Below are 22,785 nucleotides of genomic sequence, written 5' to 3'. Positions count from 1 at the left end.
TGCCCAAAAAAACATACACTTTACTTCTTATGTGGGCAGGTGGAACACATAGTATGTCTGCTTCTTTCCTGCAGGTGCAGCTTAGGTGCTTCTAGCACTTAGCCACTAGCACAGATCACACTGAATTATTTAGCAGTGCTACTTCTAAGCAGGTGCTAAAAATGCCTTTCAGTTGTGATGGTGATAACAGACAGGCATTCAAACATTTTTAAATAAGCAGGTAAAGGAAACCCACTATGCTATGGGCAGAACAGTAACTACAGCATGTATGATTTTATTTTACCTGTACATACAGATAAAGAAATACATCTGAATAGTATGCTGACCTGAATGCTGTTCATCAACGAGCTCAATGCACAGCAGCTGGCAGATGATTACTTTAGATGGCTCCCAATAAGACAAATGTTCAGTCTTGCCTCAGTTCTTGTTAATCTACTGCTGGAATTCATCGTATGCTGAGATTACTAAACTCAAACATCTCTACTAATCGCCAACATAAACACAAGCAAAAGCCCTAAAAGTTTCTACATACTATACAGCTGTGTTGTAGCAGGAAAACACAGTTGCAACCATTAAAAGTGCTTCATTGTCTACTCTTACTTACTTACACCAGAAAACATGCAAAACCAAGACTACCATAAAATCACATTTAGCATCACCTGAATTTCAGGGATCTGGGTTTTAATTGTGTATTTGAAATTCTTGGAGGGGGAAGGAAACAAAAAAACCACCACACATCAATCTCTTCAGCATGCACACTGTTTCAACTAAAAAAAAAAAAAAGCATAAGCTCCTCAAAATCCCCCCTCAATCAATATCACTTATGTGTATGAAAACATCAAGAACAAAACATCAAGCTATCAAAACACACCATATTAAGTCAACCTGATAAATATGCATATAGCAAACTCATATTTTGCCTACAAGACTGTAACAAACTGGAAAGAAAAAGTTTACATGCTTATGGAATTTCCTTCATCAGTGAGAAATTATATCATTGAAAAGTTTATAGCATCACCAATGTTTCACACTCCTGGCCAATCTCTAGCCTCACACAGCTGCAATACACTCCTCCAGGCTTCTGATAAATTATATGAAGCATATGAAAAAGTAGTGACTGCCCTTACAAATTCATTTATGTTTCCATATAAGACCAATCTGTTGGAAGGACTTGAACAATTCACACTATGTAGCCACCATTTAACAAGGTCCAAAGATGAGCAAGTACTTTAAAAGTTAGTCATAGCACTCAATAAGCACCAATAAGTAACCAATAATAACCTAGAAGGCTCAAAAGCTTATACTCATTGAAACTTATAAAACTGCATTCAGTGACCTTTCAGACTACCCTGAGCAGTACACCACTCCTCCACAAGTAGGCACAAGTTTTAAACGGGATCTTCATCTAGCTGTGCTCAGTATTAGTGTGGGACAATTAGTGACTTTATATAGCATGTTCTCCCTAACACAGAACACAACTGGGGGAAAAAGTCAACTCTCATTCAAGATTTCAATCTGTATTTGTACAGCTGCTGGCACACAAAAAAAAAAAAAAAAATCAGATGAATGTTCTCTTTCATAAACAGCAGCATCAAACTGAAAGCTTTCAAAATGAGGGTTTACTACAGTCCACTTAAGCATGTAAAGCAGATGCTGGGTTATTTGTAGACCTACCAACATTTGTTCTCTGCCTTAACTCCCACTCCAGAAAGAAAATGGGGGTGAAAACAGTGTTTATTCTCTTATGATCCAAAATTCAGAGATCTATATGGAACTGTCCCAACAGTAATAAAGGGCTTCAATATGAATTTAATTTGACATTTCGAATTACTTGCAACTACATAAAGCACAAACCATCGCAATCTATTAACAAGACTTCAGATTTCCTTCTTCAGAATGTTAATAATGACAACACTATAAAGCTTTTGCTTCTTAAATACAGCCACCCTTTACTCTTTTCCTGCCAAAAATAAACTGTTCTTTTGAATACTACTCTAGACCCTATCAAGCACTACGGGTTGTACATGACACAATCACACACCAGAGCACCTCCAGAAATCTGACAGAAATCATGTTGTCCAAGCAAACTAAAATGATCACAAATAATAGGGCATACAACCATCCTGACACCATTCAGCTTTTGCATATAGCCATTTGAAAGGTTGCCAGTAGATTACTTTTTCCAAACAAAGAGAGGCATGCACCACTGCAGAAATCTGAATTCAGCCGTAGCTTAGCATTTCCTACATACTTTTTCTGTTCTAAGCATCCTTTCATCAGAAATGAAAGAAAACACAACTCAGACTCTCAACTAAGCCCATCTAAACTGTCCAAGAGGGTTACCTCAGACATCTTTTAAAGCTGTTAGCAATACCAGTACCAGCCAAAACGTAATTCCCAAATATTTGATATAATCATTCTACATATATAAGTGATTTGAAACTCAATATTCTGCTGTGACAGCAGTAAACTTCTTTAATTTTACTATAAAAAACCGCCAGAAGTGATTTGGTCATTGTGTTAAAGCTCCCAGCTGGTCTACAGACATTAGGGAGGAAAATCTAAATCCCAGGAAGAGATGAACAAGGGAGGGGGTGGCTTCTCTTGCTGCCTTTGACATGCTTGAATGACTGTCTTGATGGAAAAAATCCTGTAAAATTTAAAACAAAGTTTTCCAAACGTAGGGGCGTTGAGTTTTTTTCATGGCTTTTTTGCCTTCAGCCTTGCTAGAAATTTAACAGTTATACTCTGCTGTAGCCATCTAAGGGTAATTCAAACAGATCAATGAAGAAACACTTCATTCTGCTGTATTTTGTAATAGGTCCTACATAATTGATTGCACACCTAGTTATTCCACCTTGATAAACCAGTATGCTCTTCCTATAAGAAAAACTACATCCCATTAGTAAGTGTTACAACTCCACTTTTGACCTTTCTCTGTTTTGGAGCACCTTAAGCCAGGCAATTCCATTGAATTTTTCTTCTTTCAATAATTCTAAGTTTTCCATCAGTTAACAAAGTACTAGAATTACAGCAGTAAAGTTAATGAGGCTACCCACTCTGCACAGAATGTGACCCAATATCATCACGAAGCAGAAATCCTGTCACAGTCACCTACAAGCAGACAGAATAGTTTTCCTTCTAAAACATTTTGAGTTCTGCCTCTTCTTATCCACAGATGGGTAGCTAGGAACCAAAGGTTCAAACCTCCACACGACCAAGACAGACAGAGAGAAACCTGCAGTACTTTCAAATTTTAAGAGGATTAGCTCCAAGAGAGATTACTGCTTTTATACATATTTTTTTTTTTTAAATTTGTTCCTGGTATGCAGCAAGAGCACAGATCTAGACTTTGTTTGGTCTCAGCCATACTGTCATTTTCACTTCTGACATTTTTAAAGTCCTTGCCTTCATATAGCTTAGCACTATAAACCAGATACAATAACATGATACACAGAAAAAATTAAAAGTACTATTCTTTTATAAAGAGACATAAAATAACCCCAATGAACACAGAAACTTTTACCAATTTAGTTATACATACATAATTATAGTTATAATTTCACTGAAAAAAATAAAAATAAAATTAATCCACATAGCCAGCCTGTAAATTTTCTCAAAGTAGAGGTTGGCTACAAATATTGGGGAGTGGTATGCACATGCGTAGCTATTTCTGTGCTCTACTCTTTAGGAGGCACTAACAACAAAACTACCTCAGGTTCCATTCACTTGTGCAGCAGTTAATTTGGCAGTTACAGGAGGAGGATCAAACCACAGCTCAGAGACACACAGTACAAGGCAGTCTCACAAAATGAGCACTAGTGCTCTTTGGTGACTCCCACTGCCTTTTTAAAACAGGGAAGAACTACATAATGTTCGTCAGTCTCCAAGCAGTTTTATCAACAGGCACAAATAAAGTACAAGACTTATTAAAGAGACAGCTCACAAGATAAAGAAAATACAAACCATGACAGAGTAAATCTAACTAACATGCAGTTTCCTTGTTACCTTGCACTGTAAGGAAGACTGATGCTGTGGTAGATCCACCCTCATTAGAAGCGATGCAGTTGTACTTGCCAGCATCCGTGAGCTTTACAGTCTTCACCTCTAAAGACAGGTTGCTCATCATCCTTATTCGCAGGGGCTCCTTAAGCCTCACATCCCTGCCATTTCTCTGCCAGGTAAGATTGTAACGCACTGTGCTTAAAGTTAGGCAGGTCAAGATGGCTCCTTCACCAGGGACAACCGTGACATTATTAGGAACCTGAATCATGGGTGGAGGCTCTGCGTAGAAAGAACAAGGAGCAAAATCGTAAGAGAAAAAGATTTGGGAACCTTTGCTTCATTTGTGAATTCTTGATAAAGAACTTCAAGTAGACTATAGAATTTAAAAAAAATATAAAATGTAACATTTGTTTAACATTTAGTTTAATTTCACATTGCTGAAGCCATGAAACAGAACCCAGGGCAGCATCTTCACTCCTGGATGCCAAGCTACCCGACAGGAGCTTACATCACAAGAACACACCTGACTTAGCTCAAAACTATCATATCACATAGGATGAAAGATCACATCATGTATGAGAGAGGATGTAGCGCTGTGTTCTTTGAGCTCATCTTGTGCTGGGGAAAGCCAACAAGAGATCAGAGTGCCACAGCAACAGAAGGAAGAGACAGGACCACCACCACATCTCAGTGTGATCTCTGACTGAGATGTGACCACACATGGAAGAATCTGAGCTACGCACTAGATTTTTACAGGCTTTACATGAAAAAAAACCCCAACATGTTACTAGAAAGCTCTTCTTATAGCAACAATGAAACCAAGTCAACAGCTGGTCTAAGCATGATTATTAAGTTCTTTCCATGATGGTTTCTATAAGGGAATGTGGAAGGAGAGAGCATCTGTTCCCTTAAGTTTATCTGATCAAGGACCTTGTCAAATGGGATAAGGTAAAGGGGAGGTAATAACCAGAGTATACAGACACACAAACCCGACAGATGAACAATAACAGAGACAATGACAAGAAACAAATTTCGTCAAGCTAATTGATGGGCTATCAAGAAGCCACAAGCATCTTTTCAAAGTCAACCTAGACTTTGCAACCGATAAGGACACAAACCTGAGGGTCCCACATATGGCAGGGGAAGCTGTCAAACTATGCAAGCTGATGAAGGAATATGCAGGAGAAGTGAATCAGAGAGGAGCAAAGGAGGAAGTAGGTAGAAAGGGGCATAAAAGGGGCCTGTTGCATTAAAACATGGCCAGTCGTGTCTTGACTGATCCCTGCACCTGATCACCACAGTCTGTTCTGTCTTCTTCTTAAATCTTTTTTTAACTCTCTTTCTGTGTAATCTCACTCCCTACCCCTTCTGTATGTGTCCTGCAAGGACTAAGTGACAGCTACTGGGGGGACCAGTGTGAGCAGACTGGGTGCCAGCTACTGGAGTCAGACCGGGGGGTGTAGGCATCCCAGACCTGTGGCGTCAGCTGCTGGAGGGACGGGGGTCTCAATACCAGCTACTGGAGCCAGTGAGGATCTCAGGCAATTCCATACCTTCCCCAAACCGGTTGTGCAGGGGTGAGGGGGTTGCAGTTTGTTGGCAAACTTCAAGCTGGAACAGCTGGCAAGAAGCAGGTAAGAGGGCCCAGGATCTGGGCAAGGGATATCGGGGAGACAGAGGGGCCATGCCACTACTCAAGGGATCTGTAAATGTGTGTGTGGCTCTAGAGAGCAGTGCATATGTGCTCTCACTAGTGAGCTTCAATCCTTACCAGCCGGGGAGGAGGAGGGGAGTTGGCTGTCCCATGCTTTATGCAAGTCCTACATGTAGCTGCTGTTAAAGGCAGCACCCTGTCTGTGGCAGTCTGTGGAGCCAGCTGTGTCAGTGTCCCCTTCATGTGTCTCTGTGATAGCTGCTCAGCTTTGCTACTGACGAATGTGCAAACAGGAAAGCAGCAGCCGTGTCCAAGGGTCTGGGACAAAGACCCTCAGATCCCAGGGCGCACGGGGCTGAGCTCCAGCAGCCAGACAGAAGGAGTTCCTAGGCTGGAGCTGCTCTAGGCAGCAGCTCTTAAAACATCCCTTAACAGTTTCCATTCAAATATTTGGTAATTTCATTATCTTTTTCTTCCTATCTCCACATATTTTATGTTGTAACTTCCACTATTTGTTATTATTTGCTTTCCACTCTACTCATCTGTACAGTTCTATCACACTCCTGGAAGAAAGCAATGATTTTGCACTGGAATTAAACTTTGAAACCACAGATGCTTAAAACAGGAGCAGTCATCCTGATCTTTCTTGAGATATCACTGGTAAAGGAGGCAACATTTAAATGTTCAAGAAAGAAAATACACTATGTATCACTTTATGCATAAAATCATATATATATTCCATTTGCTTTTCCCCAGACTGGTTCTTGAAAAAAAGAAAGATCTGCAATGAATAATATTCTGAGTGGCATGCTTTAGCAGAAATAAGACAGCTGTAAGAGCAAGACCAGATCTTTATCAGTACACACCACAAAACAATTATCCTAGGAAAACCAAGGATAACAGGAATAAAAAAAATGTCTGTGTTTATTAAGGGTGAAAGTTACTCCTAAGCTCAGAGACAGCCATAACTCCTCCTCATTTAAGTCTCATGTGGGGTCTCAGATGAGGTTCACAAGCTTTATGCTAGATCTCTGCATAGTAATGAATCACTCATACGCTCTGCATGCTGGGTGTGCAGCTCTGCTTTTCTATAAGCACAGTCCCTAACAGCAATCACCCTTATTACCAAAGCTGTGTATTTTAACAATTGCAGAGGAGAGTCAAGAAAAGCTACCCTTTCTTACCGAGAATGGAGTTTCTCCCCTGCACTTTAGGTTCTGGTTTGTTTGGGAGAAAAGAAAAATCTTCTAATGCTTTCCATGGGCATATGTTACTTAAAGAAACTTTAAAAAAGAGAGATATGAAGGCCAGTATAGGACTAAAATCCCCATATTTTGAATGTCAGTCCAGTGGGGCACAACATCTTTTGGACTACACTACACCAGCCTCTTACCACAATAGTGCATACACATAGCAATCCCCCAGCCAAACTCTAAGCAGAATTTAGAGCACTTATTTACCAGCACTTTATTTAAGGTGCCTGCACAAGCTAACAAGCCATATGGCATTTTAAAGATTTAATACTAGTAAGACAAAGTCAAACTCAAGCATTTGCTTCTTCTGAAACTAGAAAATGTTGACACAGTTCCAATACCTTTCACACAGCAATTGACAAAATGGATTATCTGTGATGCACTGTCAGCTGGGCAAACTAAGAATACTTGAAAAGATTGTTTACTTTGCTTAAAGAAGCAATTTCAAGTAATTTTCTTCCAAATATTTGTATACAAGGATTTCAAAGCATCTCCCTCACATTAATCCTCTGCATGGCTCAAAAGAGAACTAATTGCTCATGTTTACATAGTGAGTCAGTCTCAGGAGATCTCTCAGTGCTCTGTAAATGAGAGGATACAGGAATTTTTCCCCTCGTCACTCTTGACTTTCAAGTGCTACCAACATCACAAGAAAAGAGTTAGGATTCTCTTTGTTTTCTCTGTGAGAAGGAGGATGGTTGCAATTTCCAGACCAAGAATCTTTATGCCCACAATTTCTGGAGCAGAATATAACAGCTTCTTGTCCTCCAAAACATGGTTTGAAATAAGCATATGGGAATACCCTATCTGCCTGAAGGATTTTTGTAGCCAAAATATAAAATAGTGCTCTAGAGCTAGGAATTGCGTAAGTATTGATGTTACTGTTCTACTCGAGTACTTGGTGTGACTAAAAGGATGTTCCTCTCCTCAAATTTACCACTTGGTGTAAGAGGGGTGTTTTTCTACAAACTTTGCCTTGCATGGAATCAGTTATATCACACTGGTTTCTTTGGATTTGCTCATACTGCAGTGAGAGGAACATCTTTGCCTGGAAAAGAGAAGGTGAAGAGATATATAGTCATCCTCTTCAACTAGCAAGTGGGTTGTTTTAAAGACTACATAGTTAAAGTCTTCTCAGCGCACCCACCCCAAAAAAAAAAAAAAAAGCTAAAGCCTGTGGTCATAGCCAGGAGAAATTCCGACTGGACATGCAAAATATTTTCCTAGTGGGGGTACTTAAGCACTGAAGGCTGCCCGTGGAACTTGTGAAATCTCTATCCTTGGGGACATTCAAAGTTTGATTGGACAAGTTCCTGGGAAACATGATCAAGCTTGGAAGTTAATTCTGCTTTGAGCTGTGAGTTGGACTAGGTAACTTCCAAAGGTCCCTCCAGCCTAAATTGTTTTGTGATTCTATGATTCACAATCCAGGTTAACTAACCTGAATTAGCTGCTACAGGAGATAAAAGACAAAACAACTTCAAATTTCAAGCAGTTATATGAAACCTTGAGGCTGAATTCAAACTGCTGTTCTGAGCTCTACTACCCTCACTGCCTCTGTAAATTGACTGACTCAGCTTCAGTATTTTCCCTAGTCAAGAGTAAGTTGCTTACACTGCTGCATGACAAATGTCTGATCAACACAAACAGAAGACTATATAGAATAGATTTTTGTTTCAAAATAGAAATTCTTTTTCCCGTTCCCTCAGACTCCATTGCAACTGTGAAAAATTAAGTGACAAAATATGCTATACTATGGACATGGTTTTCATCCAGCCACCCATGTGCATAAATAAGCTTTTCTTCTTAATTTTTCCTGCAGGTCATCTTCCTGCAGAAGACCTCTACTGTCTGCTGAAGCAGTTCAAGACCATGCCTGGGTTTATGTTTTCTCCATCTGTGTTTGGGTGCATCTTGGTTTACAGTTATTTAAACTAAATTCCTCTGACAGAGTAAAAGGATTAACCTTATGAAGTAAAGCCTGTTGTTTTACTTTGGGAAACTTTTCTAGCTGATCTGCAATTGAAACTTGCAAAATCATAATCTGCAGGCAATAACCCAAGTCCACATGTCCCAGCAGTCAGACTGACAGGACACAAGCAGCATAGCTTTACATTTGTCTTCACAGAAGACCAACTTTACTCTCTCCCTTTCTCCCACTCCAAATTTTTAAGTCCAAAGCTTGAACCGGATGATACTATTCACTTTTCAGGAAGGATTCTTTCTTACCACAATGAACTTTCAGTAATAATTAATGGGGCATAATCATTTAGTGCCCCAAGTCTGAACAGGTCATTAACTTACATAAGGAAAACTCCCTCTCCCTCAGCAAGAGGAGTATCAGTGCTTTAAGCTTTGAAATGGCTTTAACACATAAGGCACACCAATCATACTAAATGGATGACCAGATAGATTTATAACTAGTTGTCCTTTAAATTGAGATTTTTATGAAATTAGGAATATTTTAAATTAAATTTAAAAAACCCAAACAAACAGTGATTAAAATTATCTATTGGATACATACTGATTGCTAGCCATTTTGGGGCTAGCAACTAAATACTACTGTTTATTCAAAATTATCTTCGTGATTAGTCCAAGTTATTTCTCATTTAATTTTATTTCCTTCATCCTAATTATTCACTTCTAAAAAATTCAAGGTAATAGATGAGAAGAGATTTCTAACAATTTACTGAATCTTGTTTAAAAAAAAAAAACAGAAAACTTTTTAATGTGACTTTTGTAATTCCTCATCTATCAGATAATACTACATACAGTCGAGTTAACAATTGAAATCTGAGATTTCAATTTCTGCTTGTACAGGCCATATCTACTCTGCAAGTCCAACTCATGGTGGGAACTAATTAAAACAAATCCAACATTAATATTTAAAACAGATTTGCTGAATAAACATCAGCACACTTATGTACATGGGTGAGAAAAAACACATTAATTAAAAATATACTTAGAACTGGAAATGTATTTTATTGGCCCCAAGTGCCATTGCTCTTTGTTAAGTGTTCCAGTACAACGTATTACCACACTTCAGCATAGAAGGATGGACTACTACCCACCTGATACATCCAGAAATGTCTGCGCACGTCCGGTTCCTGCGCTGCTAGTTGCCATACATTCATAGAAGCCTTCATCAGACAAGGAGACCTTGGCAATTTCCCAACTCATACTAGATGATTCTCTGGAGGAAGAGAAGGGCATACTCACTAAATTCCTGAAGGAATCAAGAGGTACAAGAACTTGGTTTCCTGACTACAGACATAGGAGAGTTTCACAACAATTAAGAGGAAAAACAGGCCCTCTGATGAATCAAATTAGATCTAGCTTTATGGATTTTATTTAAAGAAATTGCATATACATTGTCAGGCTTCTTATAAATATTAAGAAATGTAAAGTTTTTGCAGAACGTCTCACTCGCACATCTACAAATATGCCTTTAATATATGTCAACAGTTGTCACACAGTAACTAAACCCACTGTATTTGCAGTCAAGCACTCAGCTCCTCGTATTCTATTGTTATATTTACTACTTGAGAAGACAACTTTCCTTAATACTGACAAGTTTCTATGTAGACCCAGTATGTGGTACCAAACCTCTTACTAGCAGGGTAGCAAGGGTTCATCCTCCCGGCCTGAGCTTCTCAAACTCACAGGTACAGATAGGGGCTATACATAAAGGAGACCCCATTCTTTACCAGATATAGTCTGCTTTCTCCCCCCATATGCAAATCCACTATTAGGTTCATATAGTGTAGACAGCAGCATCTACCCTACCACAAGATGACTACATCTAGGCAGCTCTCTTTGTACTTTTTAAACTGCAGGGACTACCTCAATCCCAAACATTTACAATCCAGCAGAATGTGAAGATGATATGAAGATGACTGAATTCTGCTCTGTCAGCTGCACCTTTGAACTTATGACCAGCAATAACTATGATAATCCAATATTCTGCACATTGATTGCCTAGCCATACGAAAATAAACAGCACAACACATATAAAGACAGAATTGATAGATTCAAGACTGAAAATGGAGGGTGGGGTACAGAAGAGATATGAGCAAGATAATATAACAGAATCCAGAGAAATACTTGCAGTTCTTCTATCAATCACAACAAGGACAAAGCTGATAGGCAATAATACCATGTATCTATCACATATAATGTTAAAGTCAAGAAGAGGATAAAGGTGTAACTACATTGACTGGTGGTTACATGTGCTTAAAAACAGCTACAGCTTCTCAAGATTCAAAAACCACATTTTATACAACTAATGGTGCAACAGACACACAGATGATGACATTAATGAGCAAAACAGTGCTACTTCTGCAGTGTCCCAGCACTCCCTGTGGCCTGTTGCTATGGCATATAAACAAAACTGATGAGCACTGAAGTATCTGTGATAGCTTTGGCAAGTAATTGACACATTATGGGAAAACACTAAATTAGTGAACCCTTTGTCTCCCTCTTGTTTGTCTGAATAGATTTATCAATGCTTAAAGAACATCGAAAGAACAAGAGAAAGAAACTTGGAATACGAGTGAAAGTTCAATGCTGTAGCACCATGAGACAGACAATCCAACTACACCACAAATGAAAACAGTATATAGTGACCTTAAATGGCTTCCTACTTATTCTCTCTTAATTCATACTTACTCTAGATAACCTAATATATCATATATCAAATCTATGACATTTTACAATGCAATGCTGGCAAATGGACATGGCAGTAAATGCCAACACTAAAGAATTAGGTAGTGTGTCTTTCAAGTAAAAAGTGAGAAACTTCTCTCTTTCATGGAAAGTATGTTAAAAGTGAAGTTATGCAATCCTACTCTTCTTCATTCCTGACTTTTGCTATACACCAGATGTTGAACATGGACGCCTTGAGAACAGAAGCACAAAAGAAAATGTGTCCAGAGTGGAAAAGCTTGGCAAACAGAGACCTGTGGTGGTCTATTAAAAATAACTAAATACGGCAGCAATGAATAATACACACCTCAAGGCATATGCTGCACACTTTGGCATGGACTCTAAAAAGCAGTAACTGCACACAACTCTTTGCAACACGTGTTATTGGGATAACACAGAACCTTTCAATGTCAAGTCATTTATTTACCCAAATCATTATACAATATATGCAATTTGCTGATCAAGCTGCTTACCTAGTCAGTCTAGAAAATACAAACATGCTCCCGTAGCCAAGCTGCAAAATCTGAAGACCAAATTACATCCTGGTTATTAGTTACTGTAGAAACACTGACAGAGAGCACAGTGATATTCATGTTGTATCTAACCTCACCTCTTGGTCACCACAAACCACCATGCTCCTTATCACGTTTTCACCTGGGAAGTTACCAGCAGCAGGCTGTGACACACATGAATGAACTAAAACCTAAGATTCACTTGTACCACACTAGCTAACACATAGTTTGGAGGGATATATTCTGCATGGTTTAGCAAATCAGATACTAGACTTGACTAACAACCACAAATATCAGTTGATTCAGAGCAAATTTTTTTTAAGTATTATTATTATTATAATTAGTATTTTAACTAACTAAATTGATTGGCTTTCTTGGAGAATTTCACGCATTATTTTTGCCAATTCTGACCTTTGCAGGGTTGGTGGGATCTGCCATTTATAATACAGAATGGATTTTAAAGACACATTAGTGCTTAGTGCCCACTGACTTCCCACTGGCATGAGGTACTTAACTACTGTTCTTGGTCTCCTAAATCAGACTTGTCAGAAATGCACTAGGATATTAATCAAAATCCAAATTTTCTTACTAGACCACCCACCACAGGATGCAGAAATCTAGAAAAACAAAGCTGTTGCAATTTTAGAGAAATTTCTTTTTCCGACACGTTACTCATTTAAAATTAGAAATTATTATCACAGCTGATAGTACCTCTGGAATCACAGTAGAAAAAAAATTTTTCAAAGTATGTTCACTTCAAGAACCCTAAACCTATATTCATTCTAATGGTATTTTTGCATAGACAACTGTCATAATAGAACTATAATATTCCACCTATAAACCACTTTTTGAAATAAGTATTAAAAAAAAAAAATTGAGTAAAGATGACATCTTGTCACCGAGACAAAACTCAAACTCATTCAATGCAGAGCAATAATACAGCTCATATCTGCATTAAACTAGTAAGCTGGACAAATCCTGTATGGAACTTCACTACTAATAAAATGCAGACAAGCCAAGCTGAATTAGAACCTATTTAACTGTGATCAATAATATTTGGCTTGAGATATATTTTGTTAAATTAACTTGGATGATCTGTTCATTCATCTGGTCTGTAATACAAAAAATGAAAAATGCAGCCCAATCATAAAGGTGCTGGATACGTGAAAAGCAAGGAGTAGAAAGAAGTGTGTGGTTTGAATGGAAAAAATTACACAGCTGCTAAAGTATGTGCTGGGGTTGACTAAATGTAAATGACACCTCATAAAAAAAACAAAAAAAACCAAAAAAAACCCACAAAAAGAAAACCTTTGCAAGAGGCTACCAACACTGTTTTCTAATACATACTTCCCTTTTGTTTTCAGCTACCAGAATTACGAGATGGACTTTATGAGTATTTTATTTCTTTTTTTTTTTTTTTTTTTATTCTTATCTCATTCTACAGAGAAAGAGCATGCAATCAATTTTCTATACAGAAATCTGAAGAGCCTTCTGGTATATTCAGTGTAAGTTTTCCTATTTTGAGAGATTTTCTGAAGAGTAAAATTTTCTAGAGTAGGTCATATGATATACTTCTAGGGCATCCATGAAAGGCCATTAAAAATAAAGCACATTAATGTATGTTACAGAACCATCTATGTATCATTGGAGGAGGATGGGGGTGGAAGTGGTGGTGGTCCAGAAAAAGCAGCTAGTTACCAATCTACTTTACATAACTTTTAAAAATATAAATTAAAAGCATTTGCCTTCTAGACTTTTAGACCCAGTTTATCATAATTTAAGAACACACATTTGAGGGGGATTTTGGCCAGAAACATATAATTTCATCATCTGTACAGAGTGTACACCCTCCTCTAACATGCATATATATATTTTATGAATCTCTCCATAGAATACAGCCTCCCTAACGAATATCACCAAAAATAACAGAATGGAAGTAATAGGACATAAGCAGTATATAATAGTAAATAATAAATAGAAATCACAGGATATAAATAGGAAATAAAACAGTATTGGAAAAAAAGGTCACTACTTACTTGAAGAACTGTTCCACTCCTAGTTTTACTCCATTTTTAGTAAAACGCTGAGTAAAAGGTATAAGACTTTCTACGTGGCAAGGAACAGACCCTGGCTGTAAATAATATCCTGGAGTCTTGGTGGGCATTGTAACTTTTGGAGAAGCTGAAGAAAGCAAATATTCCCCAAAAGATTATTAACAGCTACTAACATACATCCTATCTTTTCCTTTTATTAAAAGGAAATTCAATTTCTGATAAAGTTATACTTAGTAGATAATAACATTAACCTATCGATCATGATCTAGAGATAGAACATTGGAAGGAAACAGCACAGAAAGTACTTGTATAGGTTAGAAAAAGATACTAGATATCAGTTTTAACTGATTCAGATATGACAAACATCCATTCAATTCAAGTTAAAATCTCTTACCAGGAGTAATACTAGAAAATGAAACACTTGAAACTCTCTGAAAAAGATAATCATCCTTGTCATAGCCCATTATTTTAACAAAAAAAGCTTCATCTGGTGCAATGAAGTCAGAAATATTCCATAGTCCATAGGGCTTTCTGTCAGGATAGTATTTCACAGGCAAGGTCTTAAGAAGTTCCCCTGTAATACTCAGAAGTTCCAGTCGGTCTACTCTAGCTGGAAGAAAGATCCCCGTGGTATTTAGCAGCACGAAGGTAGGAATCCCTAGGAAAACAGAAACACGCTATTTCAAGTGCTAATAAATAAATAAATAAAAAAGGAAAGGTTAAATTCGTATTTATGGCTCACTACTCCATGAATGCACCATTCAGTTTCAACCCTTACTAAGTAGCAAAAAACTAAGTTATGCTAAGCTGAGCTCTGTTTATTAGCTGTCAGGAGACACAGCACTCATTATCAGGGTTTAAATTACTGATTTCCAACAGGTGTTTCTGAAACAGCATCCTCTTTATCAACTCCTCACCATGCCCCAGAGCCAGAGGCTTTTTCTGAAGCTCCAAAAGTAACAGAAACAGTGTTGCAATTTTGAGGCATTTCATAAAACATCTGGATTTACATGACATAAAAAAAACCCCTAAGCTAATATGAAAAAATACTGTAGTATGATAAAACAGGAACCTTGGCTGCTCTCACACATTCAAGGCCCAAGAACAGCAGCCCCAGATTTATCACAAAATTTACCAGAGAGATCATCACAGAGTTCTACTTGATTTTGGGGGCCTAAAAAATGGTTATTGTTTAACATGGACTAAAATGGAAACGAACCTTGCACTGGTCTGCTGGATGTTTTTTTAAAGTCTAATGTTGGCTTCCTAGAAAACCCAGCTCGAAAGTCAATAGTGCTGAGACCTGTGATCCGAACAGAGTGCCTTCCACCGCTCGAGGTCTGAAAAAGCAACAGAGTGAAAGATCATGTGCATAATTAGCATTTCAGGAATTGCGAAGTTTCTGATCCATCCACCGAGTTCAGTAGACAGACTTCAGTCTTCATTAAAAACAAGACAGAAAGGAGGCTTATGTCAAAAGTTTTAAGTAAAAATGCCGTTAATAAAGCTTTAGATTTAGATACTGGACCCTGCAATTGTAGCATTGCAAAAAGAGCCAATTTGTCTTGGAGGTAAATCACAACACAAACACTAAAGATCAACAACTACTTGTCACATGCCAGTGACTGTAACAGGAGACTGTCTGGAAGTTAGGATTTTGACCATTCTAAAGTATACTACAAAATAGTAAATGAAACACAAGTCAACAGAAAAATCAGTGTAAAATTTTTGCTGATAATATATATATGAACAACTTACTTCCAGTGCTACAATAATTTATCTTACCTTTCTATTTATTAGTAAGCTCCCTTTTAAATATACACAAAACTAATTTTACCCATGAGGCATATGCAAACATCAACGGCACTGTATATCAGGAAACAAGTGGCAACCTCAACGAACACCGTATATTAAAGATTCTTCTCTTTCCCAGTCAAGGTCTCAATGAGAAAGCAGAGGATGCAGAAGTACCTCTCGCCCCTTTCCTCCATCCCCACCCCCACCCACCTTGTCATTCTGGCTGAATCAGCAAAAAACAAATCACACCCCCACCCATCCACCCACTCTTGAAAAGCCTTAGCTTTATGTTGTTTGAGAGTACAGTAGCTTTTATGCAAGTCCTCAATCTTAGAATTACTTTGTTTTATCTTGAGTTACTTTCTATCATTCTATGCTGAGAAAGAAAAGGACAACTGCTGCTGGCCAAGAGTGCACAGGAACCCAAGGCTTTTTGTCCTCACCTACTTCCACACCCTTCAGATGTTAGAAAAAAAACAACCAAACAAAAAAGCAAAAAAACAAACCCAACAAACAAAACACTGCTGCACTGCACTAAGCCAGGAGTTAGATTTTTACAGACTTAAGAATGACATACCCATAGACAATTTCAACCAGAACAGCAGGAAAAAATAAAGTTCAAAAGGCTGTGAAGAGTGATATCTAAGCTATATTAAGCCAAGATCAAATCTGCAGTTAGTAGAATCTACTCCAAGTTTTTGTTCACGGGGACGATACAGCACACAAGACTTGCAATGTGAAAAAAAATCAGTATTAAAACGAAATAATTCCACTGAGCTTTATCTATCTAGAGAGTATTATCTGATCCACTCTCAAATACATAATTCCTTCAGTTTAGTAACCACCTCTGATACAGCTGCATGTGAATATTAAACAGTTGTTTCTTACAACTAAATGCCTAGGGACAGCCATTTAGACTGACAAATTGATGTCTATCTGATTAAAACAACCTCTATTTGCTTCTATTTGGTTAGCCTTTCACCTCAGAAAAATCACTACTAAAGCCTTTTTTATATAAACCAGCTGTTAACAATACGAAGAAATATTTAAGTGTGCCAAACAACTCATGTTATCAAGTGTTAATTGGCAGTTAAAATTTCATTAGACAAACTCAGTGACAAAATTTTCTTTTTAATAGCTTTATACATCTGTATAAGGAATTTATGGTGTGAATAAACTTTTCTTTTTTGGGTTTTTTTTTTTAAGTCTTCAGTCACAGCCTTAAAATCTTAGTGCAAACAAAACAAGCCAGTGACTAAAGCCAAGTAAACAATCCATAGAAAAATACATTGGGAAATTATTTCTCTTTATGAATTATTCAGACCTTTGGATACTTGTGAATTTTTAAGGCTAGAATAACCTTACGAAATTTTACCATCTACTAGTAACAATAAATGCATCTGTCACTGTCGTGCCTAGGAGCTGGCAGTCTTACACAAACACCTAAGAATAAACTTCATCCCAAAGGATTGCTTTCCAATTAGTGTCTGTCAAGTCTCTTTTCATTGTTTGTAGTTTAACATGGATCACTGGTATTGTACATTAGTGTTTTTCCTACCAGACTGGACAAATATGATAAAAAGAGCAAACATGTATCTGTCACAGATGTCAGGAAAAAAATGCTTTCCTGTCTTGCAAACAAACACAAAATAAAATTGCCCGAAATGCAGGTATCTATAAACAAACATATGAAAAAATGTATGGGGTTTTGTAAAACAAACTCTTAGTTTTCACAACAGAAAAGCCAAGCTAAAATGGCTAAATAAATTTTTATTGCACTGTTATATTTATATATTTATATTTATGCAGCTGAATTAAGGCTTTAAGGAATGTGCTCATTCAGTGGAAATTACTCTGGACTGGTTTGTCATTACACTCCATCAAACCAGCTGCATTTGGCTGTAGGGGTGTAAGGGAGTAAGAACAACAGCAGTCATTAAAGACCTGTCTTGATCACAAGAACAGCCAAGTTTTTCTGCTGATTTCTCATTGCTTTTCCTCCCCTTTTCTCAACCACACAGAGGATCATTTAACTCTATGCAGTAGGGAAGTTTTTGTGGGATTGCTCAGCTGAAAAAGCTATGGGCTATTGATTAATAGAACAAAAACAAAGAAAGAACAGAACAAAACAGCAGCTAAGGGCTTCTCACCCCTGCCTCTCCCCCACTGATTCACCTCCATCACTCACTAGCCTTTTCAATTGAAAACACAAGGCAGGCAAGGCCTTTCAGGTGTAATTAGATACAACTGCCTTCTAATGCTGCTGTCCTGGAGCTTGCAGGTAACTGTTACTTGCAAGATGTTGGATGCCTCCCAAATTGCTCCAAAGAAACCTTTTAAGAGGAGTCCACAGGGCAGGTCTTTGTGGGAGGGATTTAGCAAAAGCAAACTGATGCTCCCTCTTCTATTAAACAGAGTCAGACTGTTCCTGTTGAGGCCCATCTCTTGGTAGGTATCTCAGCAGTAGGACCAGCAGATATATTTAGTCTCACAGCTAGCTCTGAGGTGCAGAAAACACAAGCAACAGCAGGACTATCCTTCTGAAGAAGCATGCTTCCTTCGCTGATACACTATGGAGGGAGGAGCCACGTGCTCATCTCATGTTATCGCTCTTTGGAAAGACTCCTGTCACCTTGTAAACCAGGAGTACTATAGCAGACCTGGAAGGAAAACTTATTTATCAAATACACATACATGCATAGATTTGATGTCCTCATACTGAAGTACCTGAAGGCAGCTGGAGGCCTCCTGCAGCACAGGAGGCTACTGGATTGCATACTGTGTGTTTTATATTACTCAAACCTCTGGTTTAAAGACTTCACTGAGCATTGAAACCGCACTAACACTTGTTTGTGGATTAAGGCGAGATCTTCTTTGACTGATCATTCTGCAGTTGATTTAAGAGCAGCTAATAGTGTTTAGCTCACCATCATTTGTTATCATACTAAAATTAAAACTTTTTGCACTTCCAGGTGACAAGTACCTGTATAAGCTGTTTGCACAAACCTAATTAAGACCTGGTTTGCTCATAAAACTAATTAAAATATTTCAACTATATTCAAGACTTTTTTTTTGTTACCCAAAATACATAAATTTGAATGTTTTATTCTCCACAGAATTGGAGACAGCATTATGCTGAGCTTAAAAACCAAAAGCCTTAAAAACCCTTACTGCAGGAGCAGCCTGATGCTTTGTCCGGGACTGGTTTGCATCTAGCTGAGCATGCTGGCCTGGTTCCAGCTGAGCCACTTGGCAGTTCGCACAGCGCTGAATGCCAGCCTCAGCTTTAGGAGAGCTTATTACGTCTGAAGGGTGTTACACACTGAGCCTATAAGAGTGGCAAGCTCCTCTCTCAGCAATTTCTGGAATCCAGAAATTTGGGCAACACAGTGCAGGCATACACAAGTGGTTCCACATGGCTCAGCTCACATCCAAAAAGGCCTCAGCTTAGCAACAGCTATACAGGGCCAGGGAGAGATCACACAGGGCTTTTGCTTTTTCTGTACTCTGTTCCTCTGTGTTGCAGGGCATTGAATGTTTACTAGACTGCAGGCTTAACCTAAAAGACTCCAACGAGCTACAGAGTTGAATACTAAGGCACTGACTGTAGGAAAAGTTCTCTCAGTACCCAATGTCTGATGTTACTACGTCCAGTGGGACCCAAACATGTTTGGTGTTTGGGGGTTTATTTTGTTTTGTTTTTTAAACAGACCACCAGGTTTTTCAGCATTTCTGGTCCTGGAAGCATAGACAGACGTTCAAACAATTCTCCATAGAGCTGCAGAGCTCAACCTGCTTTTCTAGTTCCAGTTCTGTAGCAGTATCAATAGTTTCCTACAGTTCTGTATGTGAATTAATAATCCTTTTCAAACCACCTCTGCACAAATGGCACAGACAATACACAGCATGCATCCATTCAGCACACCTCATTGTTAACTTGGCTATAAAGGACTGTTACATGGGTGACATCCCCTCCAAAAATGACAATATAGTATTTACACTTCTAGAATAGTATAGTTCAGTTGGAAAGGACCTATACCAGTATGATTGTTTCCACATCAATTTAGGAAAGCTGGGATCATGCTGCTTTACCTATGTAAAGAAGTATACAACAATAAGACAAAGCACGAGTCAGTTTAGGCCACAATTACACAAAAGAGTTGAGAAGATGATGTAAAAACTTACAGTTCATTATACCTCCCTTCCTCTACCCCACTCTAAGCACGTATGTCAACGCATGCTGCTCCCTACAAACCAGCTCAAGGTACACATGGACTTTGTTTGAAGACAATCTGTCCCCAAAACATAGTTAAATAGTGCGATTTCTACATAAACAGGTAGGCCTTGCACAGATTTTAAGGTGTGGTAGTGGGGTGTCATTTAATAAACACATTAAGCTAACACATTTCAAGTGTTTTGAAACATCAGCATCTAGCTATAAAAACAGCGTTGTGGCTAGTTCTTAAGTTTAAATACTACCTTTTCCATAGCACAATCCTTAAAGTTTTAACATTCTGTTTACATTTGGTGCAATTACATTTTGAACAGTTGATTAAAATGACATAATGAACACGTAAAACAAAATGATGAATACATACATTTCCCTAGGTCTAGCCAAGCCCTAAGCTTCATCTTCCAGTTTACCACATTATAGTAAGCATGCTCTTGCTCATCCTTTTTCCCTATTATGGTTGCAGGTAAGCAATTTTTGGCCTGATACACTCTGTTAACTTGAATCTCTGCTAAATTAGGGGTTTAGGCTAGTCTAAGCAATCCCCTTTCTGTTCCTGATTTACATCTATTTTATACATACATTTATTGATCTATAAACGATAAAGATTTCAGCTACACTGGCTTCAATTCACAGCTCCCAGTTCTTTGTGTAGTAACAGGTCATAAGTGCTCTTGGAGGTTATAGCATTTACACACCTTGTTCACCACATGCCTTAAAACCATGATACGGCACTCACAGGAACACATGGCCAACAGCAAACATTTAAACTAGCACTGTGACCCAGAGAAAATCCCATAGACCCATAGTTCTAAGTGGCCCTTTCATCGCTGAGACATTTTGTTCTTTCATTTCAGAAGCAAGTATGTTAATGTATCATTACCTAGGAGCTGGTTGCTTGCTACCACTCTCAGAACCAGCAGGTATGATTGCTCTTCATCCATTTCAGTGCATATTGATTGTGCTTAGTGTAAGGAGCCTTCAGACAAAAGGGGAAATTTCCTACAGACATTTGTGGTAGCAGCAACCTTTGGCATAGGGAGCTTGCTCAAGTGGTCATATTAGGTTGCTACAGTCAGTTCCAAGACGACCATTTCAGCAGAGTCTTAATGATCCTTTCTTGTTTGGTTATTACTGCTAATCATGTTGATCTTAACTTAACATTTCCAAATCCTTTAGGGTACATTCTGTAACTGTATGTGCTAGGACAGCACTCACATGAACAAATTTACATACTGTAGTATTTAAATAATTTACTGATAAGGAGTTTGAATTAAATGTATGTTTACTGACTTTGTGAACCTGCTAATGAAATATCTGGCCTGCAAAGTGCACATCATCTCTCTCTCCCAGTCCTCCAAACATGCTATACACAGCAAAGCCCCTCTGTGCCCACACTTTCTACAGAGAGTGTCTGCTCACTAGACTCCAAAAATTCGGTGCTCACTTCATACTTTTTCCATCCAAAGGAAAAGGACGACCTAAGGATTTGACTTAAGACAGTAACATTTAATTTGTTATCATCTCAATAAGAATTTTATACTACTGCCTTCAGAATATGTCACAACACATAGATCAGAAAGGACATTTATAAACACAAACTCATCTATGAGTATCTATGATAAATAGCGTAGTAAATCATTATACAACCCCCTTATAAGCTATAGGACAAGTCATATGTGATTTCTGCCATAACTTTACCTTAATTGTCCACGTTCCAGGCTCTGGATCTTTGACATTTACTACCTTTGCAGAGTTGTGGATATTTAGCAATTCATTCAGTCCTGATCCTTTACTGATCTGCTTGCCTAAAAAACCAAGGAATAAATACAGTATTGAGTAAATACAATATTGCCTAAAAAAACAGAGAGTAAGTACAATATTGTTCTTCTGTACTGATGTATTTTACAATACTTGACTTACTACTTAGCAGTCAATGACATTTACAACAGTCAAAATTCCCTGTAATTCTTTGCCAGAATACTAAAAATGCTCATTTATTTTCACTCTTTTTATTCACTTGGGAAATTTAATACATCCTGCAACAATACAGAGCTGTGAGAAACCCAGAAAGCGTAAGTAAAATAAGTTATCTTGTTCACAGAAAATACTCAGCTCTCAGTGAAAGGAGGCAGCACAGAAGCAAACTCCCTCAAAGGAGATCTTAGAACAGACTTACCCTAACCTGCCTGCCAGCTGCCAGCCCACTCACTCTTCCATTCTCTAGACCTATTTCAAGCAGGATAAACTCCACAAGTAAAAGTACTGATAAGCCAGGTTCTCCTGGCAGAGGGGCATTAGCATGTGAATAAGGGTGGGAATGTGTAGAGATCCTCACAGAGAATTTACCGTTAGACATCACAGACATCAATAAAAGAGTGCAAGTTTTCATACTGCACCATACCACACTTTATATGTACACCTACGCATACAAATATATGGATGGTTGTATGCAGGAACTAGTTCTCTATATAAGCATTTTGCTCGCTCAAAGCTGACTACAAAGTACCATCAGCACTAAAAACACATCTGGCTCTTTCAGAGCACGAAAGGGAAAGGTGAAGTTGAGAATAGG

At 38.2% G+C, this 22,785-nt stretch overlaps 1 protein-coding gene across 1 annotated transcript in view; it reads right to left on the bottom strand.

Annotated features, from left to right (window-relative positions):
- The window catches only part of HMCN1 (hemicentin 1), a 211,653-nt gene that overhangs the window by 135,096 nt on the left and 53,772 nt on the right, over positions 1 to 22,785 (bottom strand). The window contains exons 6-11 of the mRNA XM_052801508.1: positions 21,912 to 22,018; positions 15,402 to 15,522; positions 14,577 to 14,840; positions 14,165 to 14,309; positions 9,984 to 10,105; positions 4,009 to 4,284 (exon numbers count right to left, since the gene is read on the bottom strand). Of these exons, the coding sequence (XP_052657468.1) occupies positions 4,009 to 4,284; positions 9,984 to 10,105; positions 14,165 to 14,309; positions 14,577 to 14,840; positions 15,402 to 15,522; positions 21,912 to 22,018 (1,035 nt within the window). The remainder of the gene's footprint in view (positions 1 to 4,008; positions 4,285 to 9,983; positions 10,106 to 14,164; positions 14,310 to 14,576; positions 14,841 to 15,401; positions 15,523 to 21,911; positions 22,019 to 22,785) is intronic.

This window comes from Harpia harpyja, chromosome 11, assembly GCF_026419915.1.
Source record: "Harpia harpyja isolate bHarHar1 chromosome 11, bHarHar1 primary haplotype, whole genome shotgun sequence".
Lineage (NCBI taxonomy): Eukaryota > Metazoa > Chordata > Aves > Accipitriformes > Accipitridae > Harpia > Harpia harpyja.
This window is presented reverse-complemented; position numbering and strand designations above follow the sequence as displayed.